Source organism: Setaria italica, chromosome II (genome assembly GCF_000263155.2).
Source record: "Setaria italica strain Yugu1 chromosome II, Setaria_italica_v2.0, whole genome shotgun sequence".
In the NCBI taxonomy this organism is placed as follows: Eukaryota; Viridiplantae; Streptophyta; class Magnoliopsida; order Poales; family Poaceae; genus Setaria; species Setaria italica.
The window spans coordinates 7149213-7158830 of record NC_028451.1 but is presented as its reverse complement, the minus strand read 5'-3'; the positions used below and the strand labels follow the sequence as shown (position 1 = coordinate 7158830).

The window sequence follows — 9618 nt, the reverse complement described above, 5'->3', positions numbered from 1 at the left end:
CACTTCAGTATAATCAAATGGCCCAATCGTTTGGAATTCTGGATGAGGAATTAGCTAAGTAGATTTCATTTCTTATTACTACACGAGTGACCAAAAAATAATAACAATTTATTTTTTCTACAGCATTGCTATTGTCATGTTGCAATGTAAATAATGATCAGTTCTATATTTTGAAGATTCTGTCAATTATCTTTATGACATTCTTACTTGACGAGATGAAGTACATCAATTTTTTATGATTTTAATTTGGTTAAATAAAAATGGAATTTGATGAATCTGGACAGTAATAGTAAGAAATTTTAATTTTTGCATTGTATTTCAAGAGACATAAATATATAAGATGTTTCGGTAATGCTATAGTCCGAGCGTCCGGACTCGTGTTGCTTCTCCGGACGGTTACCGTGTTATGTAGCACAAGCATGTCCAAGCATTTTTCCTCTTCCGTCAGCGCAACTGTTATTCCTCTCCATTGTTCTGACTCTCCTCTCGATTGTTTTGACTCCAGCCACTTTTCTCTCTAGCGCACCATAGCAGGTACTAGCTAGGTACGCGCACAACCATGGAGATAGCGGCGGGGCGAGACCGCGCAGAAGGCTCTGGCCAGGTGGTTGTGGAGGCCGGAGAGCACGGGGTGGATGTACACCACCCTCTGGTGAGCGCTTCTCTTTGGAGGCGATGGGCCTTGCCTAGTAGCAAGAGTCGAAGGTGACTGGAGGAGCAAGTTGGCGACGCAGCCTAGCATGGTGTGTGGAGATATATGACCTGCCACCGAATCCCGCCGCCGCTGCCCGATTCATGGGCTCCAATGCATAACCCCAGCGGGCTAGCATCAAGGCGAGCGGAGGAGGCGCACGGGGGTGGCGGCTCTTCTTCCCGGCGGCGGGCGATGAAGGCACAACGGCCACCACCGCCCCCTGCGCCAGCCGCCGGAGGAGCTGCTCTGCCGGCAATGGGCTTGACCGCCTAAGGAGCTCCATGGGGAAGGGTGCCGAGCACCGCTCCCCTGCGGCTAGGGGTGAGCCGTGCCGGCCGCCGCCATCCTCCTCCTCCACCGTTTCCTAGCGTCGGATCTCGCTGTGCAGTGCTCCTCCTACCAAGTTTTGCTGCATGTTGCAAGCGTATGTTTCAAGTGTTTCAGATGTTCCAGAAGAATAGTGCAAGTGTTTCATGTGGATGTTGCAAAGTAGATCTAGATGTTGAGACGAGCTAATATTTTTATTACATGAAAGGCAAAACGGGGGCAAGCTTGGAAAGGGCCTCCTGCCCAGGATGTCCAAGGCAGCGATGCCAATGTGTGGAGGTGGAGCCAGCAGTAAGGGCAGCAGCAGGGAGGTGCAGAGGGTAAAGCGGTCCAGAACTATTGCACCTGATGATCACGTTCCAAGACTTGAGATCATTCACACACATGTTGCAAGTGTTTTATCTGGATGTTGTATTTTCAATGAGAGATTTGAATGTTCCATGCAACACGAAATAGATGTTGCGGCAGGTTTTTTTCCTCATCATCAACATATGGCTAATAAATTTTTTTCAACATGTTTTTTGATGTTGCAAACGGTGATTTTCTATGTTGCAAATATTTACTTTCTATGTTGCAGACGTTATTTTTTGATGTTGCGATGGACCAACGGAGCGTCCGATGGGAAGTTTTCCCATCGGACATCCGGGCGCTAGCAATGCCCAAGATGTTTTTAATTAATACGGCTATTCAACAGTGATCAACATTCGCTGTCTGTTGAGGATATATGGAAATGACAATACATATTTACAAGATGGAACTTGGCATTTTTAGGCCCATCGGGTGCTGACTGGGCAAGATGTGCCACGTCGGATGGGTGACGTGGCCCAAAACCAGGGTGGAATTGGCGTGGGGGTAATGTGCCCGGTTTTGACAGTTGAATGGTGTGATCTGTCTGATTTTGGAGTTGGAGTGCTAAAATCGGACGACCGTGACAGTTGAAGGTTGAAAAATGGATTTTTCTCTCTAAACTACTATGAGCTACAACCTTCTTCCTCCAAGTTGCCGTTAATGATCAGATATCAGTAATTTAGATCAACTCCTTTTTTCCTTGATATATTGAAGGGTGATTTTGAGCATAGATCAAGAACAATGTGGTCTCACCTCGCCCGCATTCTTTCCCTTCCACAGGTTGGAAGGAGTTTTAGCTGCTTTAACTTCCTTACCTAAGTATATATCATTTCCTTTTTATCATGATGTGCACCCACCTATTGTGATCACTTTAAAGCGGCATATATTTTCCCCCATGAAGCAATGCACTGATCATACACATACATGTTAGCGACAGCCTTCTTCCAAGTTGCACGTTAAGAATCATATCTCAAGGTTTAGAATGTCTGAAAGGGACAACTGCAAAATAAGATCTAAACAATTGAATAACATTAGCTATCTACCTTTATGTAGAATCAAATATTCAATCCTAAGAGCACAAGATTATGCTCTCTACCACAGTCCACAGTTATATCTTACTTAGTAGCTACCTTTGTATGAACATAAATAGCCGAAGCATATATGTAAAGTTTCTAAAAGTAATGGCTCACATTTCATTAGAAACTTAAGTGAGACTGAAATCCTGCATTATCTTTGTGGACCTTTATGGCTTGCTAAAATTTGCAGGAAATATAAAACCTTAGATATACATTGAAATACCAAGGACCACAAATTTCTGCAAATGATCTTGAACATTCCTTTGTATTTGATCTATGATAATGGGCGTATTGAGTAGTATTGTACATAGTACCATGATATTAATATGTGCACAACTGCAGATGACATGAATAAATACTCAAGACATATATCCAGGGGCAGATCTAGGGCCCGAGCTGCAGCCCGGGGCGAGATCATGGAGTCCCTTTAACATATGTGGTGTTTAGCCTAACAAAATGAGGTTTAGGAGACAAGATTAGACTGTTTTGGGCGTGATTCAACAGCTCAGCCCGGGGCGCAGCCCCGTTCTGGATCCACCCCTGCATATATCTTCATAAAGTTCTTCCCATGCGTGCGAACTAGCTGAGTATTTGATAGCAGCTTTAGATGACATGGATTAACGAGATAGTCACGCGTGCACACGCACATATGCATGCGCACACCATTTTTATCCACCTAATATGCTATTTGTTGATCATCAACAAGTGGTCACCAAAGATAATGGCAGTTACACGAAAGGCTAGCTAGAGAGCATGAACATACAATCATCCTCTTATACAATACTCAACTTGATCATTTTGTAACATCTTTTTGCCTTTTCTTGCCCCTTATCTTAAGAAATGCACCCCTTTTTACCTTTATTGTAATGAAGCACATAAAATTAAATTTGAAAGAACCAAACTTAAGCTTATGTAATCCCAAAAAAAACTAAAATAGACAAACCAAATGCGACGGTTCTAGTATTGTATCACATCGCCGGATGTATTTGCACCATTAATGTACTCACGCATGCAATCATCCAAACAAATGATGTCATGCTGCTTGTATTAATCTAGTTCAAGTTCCCGGTTTGGCTTTGTATACTGTTGGCAATGATCTTATGAAGAGGATGAGAAGAAACATCAGAGATGCTCTAGAGACAAGAGGTGTTGGCATTGCTTTGGAAATAGATTAGGTTTAGTGCATCTGTGGGGCATACACCTCGTCCTTCCATCCCTTTCATGACCACCTTTCCTCTTCTAGCACAAGTACAAGCACAATGATGCATGTCAGTTAAAGAACGGCTACCAACTTGGAAATATATATGATTTGGCAAGTGCACGCTTGACTAACTACCCTATTTTCCTTTAAGGCTGGCAGCAAGAATGCTTGAACCCACAAAGATGTCCATATAAAACTTGTATAAAATCATATCTGAAAAGGTGGTACCCAATCTAACGATCATCACTAATCCCAGCTTAGCTATGCCTATGAAATAAACAAATCTAAAAGAAGGGACAAGCGATGGTGTTACCTTCATTAACAAATATTAACAATGATAAGTAAGGAAATTCCTTGACCCTTGCTTTGAGCTAAGGTTATGCTTGCATGGGACACTATTCTCACTCTAAGAAGTGAATGAATTCGAAACTACCGTTAAAGACATACCATGCAACTGTTTATAGTGGATATATATCCGTCAGTAGTGTTTGTCCTAAACTACGAAAACAAGTAGTTTGTCAAATTTGAAACTTTATCTTCTCTTCAGTATCTTTGTCTATAATAATTGGATTGTTATGTAACTACCGAAAACCAACTCATTGTAGATTGTAATTTGGCGAGCATTGTTAGATGACTGTGATGGCTAGTAAATTCTACTCACTCTGATACAAGAAGTAAGTCACTTCGAACACTGACACAGTTTTTAATATAATATGACACTTTGACTTGTAATTTTTGGAGAAGTGTACTATTTTAAAAGGGAGTTATTATATAATACCAAAGTATTTTCCATGATAATAAATCTAGTAGCATCAACCATGCTTGTCAATCTATATAAGTTTTAATGTGTCGATGGGCTGATTTAAAGAAGCTTGACCAACTAGAATCCTAAAACGAAATATATCTTGGGATAGGAGAGAGTAATAATCCAATCACACAGAAATAGCGTCCACACTAGCCACAATTTTTTTAGTTTGTTGCGGCATCCATATTTATCACCCGGATACGTTAAGCTCGTCCTTAAAAGGAATCCCTCCATATTTCAACAGATTAATCTTAATCTGTGAGTCTACTTAGGATACCTATAGGAAAAAAAAGGTTTGTTAATTTAAATTTTTTCAAAGTGCAGATAAATGTGTCTAGTACGTACTATAAATAGGACTAGTATAGCACAGAAGCATTTATTTTCAATTTGATGCCCTAAAACTGAGAACAAAAAGTAATTTAAAAACAGATGAAAATGAACAAAATGCTATCTATATGAATAAAATATTTGAAAAATATTGTAAGTAAATTTATGTATTTTCTACAATATACTAATCAAAGGGGACTATTTCAGTTGATTGGTCCTTCCTTTTCAATTTTTATAAAATAATTCGTAACAAAAGAACACACCCTAGCTTTGTATTTTACAGAAATAAGCTGTAGCTGTGTTATAGAGTGCCACTTCTTGTTTGTGGTATATATATTTAATTTATTACTGAAGGCAAATAAGTATCAAAAGACTATAAAGAATAACTAACTGTTAAACTCATATCTTAGTTATAGCTTTGGGAAAGCAGTTTAGCACAACAAAAGCTAGTGTACCATACTACAAATAAGTACTTTAAGTTCCGTACAAATTTTAGTGCTTCATAAATAAATTGGGACATCATTTCTGAAAAGCATAGAAAGATTTGGACGAATGGGACAAATGAATTGGAAGTTTTATATCGACTTTACTTTTCAAAGCAACTTTCTCACTAAAATGTCAATGCGTTAGTCCTCAGTGCTTAATTCTCGCTTTCTGTTCATGCTCAACAGGGATGTTCTTATTCCGTTCCTGGAGTGGTCAAATTAAGAAGCTAAAAGTTATGCTGCATACTACGAATTAAAGATTTTCTTTTTGAGAGAAAATGCTCGACTAATAATAGCTAGGACTAGATCTTGTCTAACACAAGACCATGTTAATCTATCCATCTATGCTTTCTTATCTACTTGAGAGTAATAAGTCGATGGAAGGGTAAAGAAAATATATTTAGAATCTTGTATTTTTTTTTCAAATAGTTAACTATTGATTGCGGCTAACTATACTTATGCTGTTTGTCAGGCCTATTGGGAGTTATATTCGTAGCAACTCCAAGAGTATCCTAAAAAATTCTTCCCCAAAACTATATATTGGGGGTTCTTCCAAAAAAATTTTCCCCCAAAAACATATCAGTCCACAGCAGATCGCTAATAAATAGCCCCCAATATTTCAAACACATGTCATGTCATCGTATTGGGCCCATCGAAAGGGACACGCGGGCGTGCGGTAATCAGGATTGGGGGAGGAATGCCAACGCTAAAATATACGCGGTGGCAGGCTATTTTTTAGCGTCGCTAAAAAATTGGGGAAGGTTTAGGTGGATTGTTGGAGTTCATTTTTTCTCTCTTTTTCCTAAAAAAGGTATTGGGGTAAGATTAGCAGCCTCTTGGAGTTGATGTGAAGCATTTTTTGGTTTCACATTGTCCAGAAGAAATTAACCGTTGGCTTGTAATCTGAAGATTTGGAAGACAATGCAGTTGGATACTATTGTGGTACCCGACGAAGGGTGAGAGCCAGGAAAGGGATATGAAGAGAGGTCTAACATGCTACATTTATCTTTAGTTTAGAAAATACGGAGCAAGAAAAATTGAATATACACTATTAGTTACACAAGTGAACACTATTTGTGCTTAATTTAGACCTGTCCGGAGTTTTCTCTACGAAATATTCGATAAAGGATTGCAGTATGATTTTGATTATTTTCTCTCTCTAATATTTATGTTAGAAAAACATCTTAATTTCATACAACAAATCTTCCATTTCTATTTGAGTGCAAGGCACGCCAGAAAAACAGATAAAAAAAGATCTGTCCTTCCTTAAGCATGCCCATATATTCCCAACCATAGAGCTTGGAAGAAGGAACATATCAAACTCCAAATATACATGTAGCTAGGATTTTTTTCATAGCTGTCTGTACTCGTGTCTGTAGTCCACTAACACTACAGGAGTCAATAAGGATGATCGAATTATCATCACATTACTAGTATGTAATAATACATATTTAAGTACAGATAAATATATAAATAATGTGACATTGCTCATCTCTCTCATCAGACGGACATATTTAAGCACACGCTCGATTGCACACCAGGTATGCACGTTGTATCGACAAGCGAAAAAAAAAAGGAGAGAAGACTACAGGTTCTACCTCTGCAATGATGGAATATGCAACACAATTTATCTGACTACTCTTCTGTCTTGGAGATGGAGCGTCGTTTTTCGTTGGAATTTCAAACTTATAATTCTCGCAATAATTACACTAACCTCTATAGTTTTTACTGTGAAATTCCAACGTTTTTCCAACATAATTTAAGCTCCCCTGTCTCACTTTCCTTTCCTGATGATCTCGGGCTCTCGGCCAATGCCGTCGTCGCACCAAGCAATGGTGGTGGGTGGCTACTCCGCGCTTACAGCCACGCCTTCTCGTGAAAGCAACTGCCAACGGCGAGGCGCCGCTTGTGGCTACACTGCGACGGCGGCCGCCGGCGTGGGAGCGAACACGGGCACTTCAAGGGCCAGATCATCAGCCATGGCGGCGGCATCGTTGTGCAGGAAGGAGCGCACCACGTCGATGCATGGCGCGGCGACGAGCCGCTGCCACGCCTCGTCGGCGTCGTCGCCGCGCCGCCGGAAGACCTCCGTGGCGTCCACGCGGCGGACGCGCCACAGCTTCGATAGCCGCTGGATCTTGGCGCGCTGCCGGCACGCAAGCCGGCAGGTGTTGGACTTGATGTCCTGGACGGCGGCGGCCAGCAGCCGGTCACGCTCGCCCTCGTCGTCGCCGGACCACCGCAGGTACGCGTCGAGCTCGGGGGCGCCAATGGCGCGCCAGATGCCGCGGGAGTAGTCGGCGCGGCGCCGGTCGAAGGCGGCGGCGATCTCGCTGACGAGGCCGCGGGCGCACATGTCGTCGACGCGGCGGGCCACGTAGCCGCGCAGCACGGGGAGCTGCACGTCCACCCAGAGGAAGCAGCAGTCGAACCGCTCCCGGAACGCGCGGCGGTCGCCGTCGACGAGCTCCTCGACGTACGAGTTGGACCCGCCGGCGATGATCGCGAGGCGGCCGCGCGCGGCGATCGCGCCGGCGGCGCGGGACGCCTCGCGCCGGAAGTCCGCGGCCGTGAAGTCGTCGTCGGGGTGCGCCACCCCGAGCAGGTGGTGTGGCACGCCGGCGCGCTCCTCCTCTGTCACCTTGTTCGTGGCAACGTCCAGGCCGGCGTGTACCTGGATCTTGTCGGAGTTGATCACCTCGCCGCCGAATTGGAGGGCGAGGTCCACGGCGAGGCGAGACTTGCCTGTTCCCGTCGCGCCCATCACCACCACGGCCTTGTGCTTTGCTCCCACGTACCTATTGACGTTTACGAGCGGTGGTGGCGGCGGCGCCGGTGGCATGGGAAGCGCCATGCCCCGTTCCAGCCGCTTCACGTCGATGGGAGGTTCTACTAGCCTTGGGAGGGCGGCGGCAGCGGCGGCGATGGCGGCCGTGGGCGCCAAGTAGAGTGACATGGGTTTTGTCGGGATTATGTTGCTAGCTTAGTTAACACTGCTAGGTGGTCAAGAAGTCCTTGAGATCTTCTGGTAGTTAGTTTGTGAGTTGGCTATGGATGTGTTGGGTGGGTATTTATAATGTGATGGCTAAACAAGTGGACAAAAGGATTCTCATTGCAATACAAAATGCGGAGCAGATTCATACGGGGTTTTTATATGATTGAAAACAAATGCATGACATAGGGATTTCAATCACAATAATGCCCTCGATCTAAGCAAAAAGAGACAAGCTGCATAATGTTGCCAATGATGAATCAGAAATGAAATGCCCGGAATTTGATAAATTTGACCAAATTACCGATATGGTGGACACCTTATGTAGATTCAAACATGCCTATTTGTAGTTTTGATTTTAGCAGTTTGTTTTTCTGATAGCATTGAGGGAATGCATGCATAGTGTGCATTTGGCTTCCACTACAAATGTTCATGATGCAAGTGGGCCATGATCTGTTTACAAAGTGGGGCTGTGGAATGAATTAGTTTTGATGAACTGGCGCTTCTTTAATTGTTATATATGCAGCGAATAGTGTGGGTCTAATGAAAGGATCGGTACATTTTGGAGAAAAGATAAAAGGAAATCTAACCAGAAGAGATTGTTTGAGGATTCATTTTCTATACACTTTAATCTGTCTTCATGTTTCAAATTTCAACCGACTAGCGGTTACTAACAAACCTAAAATTTGAATTAAGCATAGTGATAAGATCTGTGGGACTCAACACATAGTATGAAGTACTCTTAAGATGGTGACCTTAGCTTTGATTCCTGGGTTAGCAACATAAGTCACCTCCTCCACAATTTAAGTGAAGAATGTTTGTCCAAATAATAATATACAAATTAGGGTAATATCTTATCCAAATCCTTCTATTTTCTAGAACACGCAGAAGAGCTACGTGTGGTTGCGCTATGTGACTATGTCTCGAATTTCCAGACTTGACCCAGCCTTGCGGGATCAGCGTGATCTCGAAAACCATTATGAGCAGAAAGATTCAACAATAGATTTTGTGTTCCAAAAATAAATTGGATGCAGGTCAACAGAAAGGACCGATTGAGCTGAGCTGTATGTAACAACAAAATTCGCCTTTACAATATTACCTTCATATCTCTGAAATTATTGTCCAAATCATGAGTAGACGCAGATTTTCCGCGTATCTTTCACAGATACAAATGGCACAAAAAGGGGTGGGCGGTGAGGAGGAATAAAAAGTAGTACAGTTGCACTTAGATAGGCAGGTCGTGGAGCGCACGAAGCCATGCGCAGTTGCAACGAGTAAGCATGTATTAGATTTAATGCAAACGTGCTGCTGATTGCAGATCTGTGGACCTCACATGTCATGCAAGATTATTTGCCTTGAGATC

At 42.9% G+C, this 9618-nt stretch overlaps 1 protein-coding gene across 1 annotated transcript; it reads right to left on the bottom strand.

Moving 5' to 3' along the window:
* Nucleotides 1-6749: 6749 nt before the first annotated feature.
* Nucleotides 6750-8284, bottom strand: LOC101762229 (adenylate isopentenyltransferase 3, chloroplastic). Its single transcript, XM_004955747.3, has one exon. The coding sequence runs from the start codon at nt 8217-8219 to the stop codon at nt 7176-7178; it is 1044 nt and encodes a 347-aa protein (XP_004955804.1). The 5' UTR covers nt 8220-8284; the 3' UTR covers nt 6750-7175.
* Nucleotides 8285-9618: the final 1334 nt, after the last annotated feature.

What these genes read in the sequence shown, in the direction of transcription:
- LOC101762229 (XM_004955747.3), bottom strand. Translation starts at nt 8,219, where the DNA reads ATGTCACTCTACTTGGCGCCCACGGCCGCCATCGCCGCCGCTGCCGCC.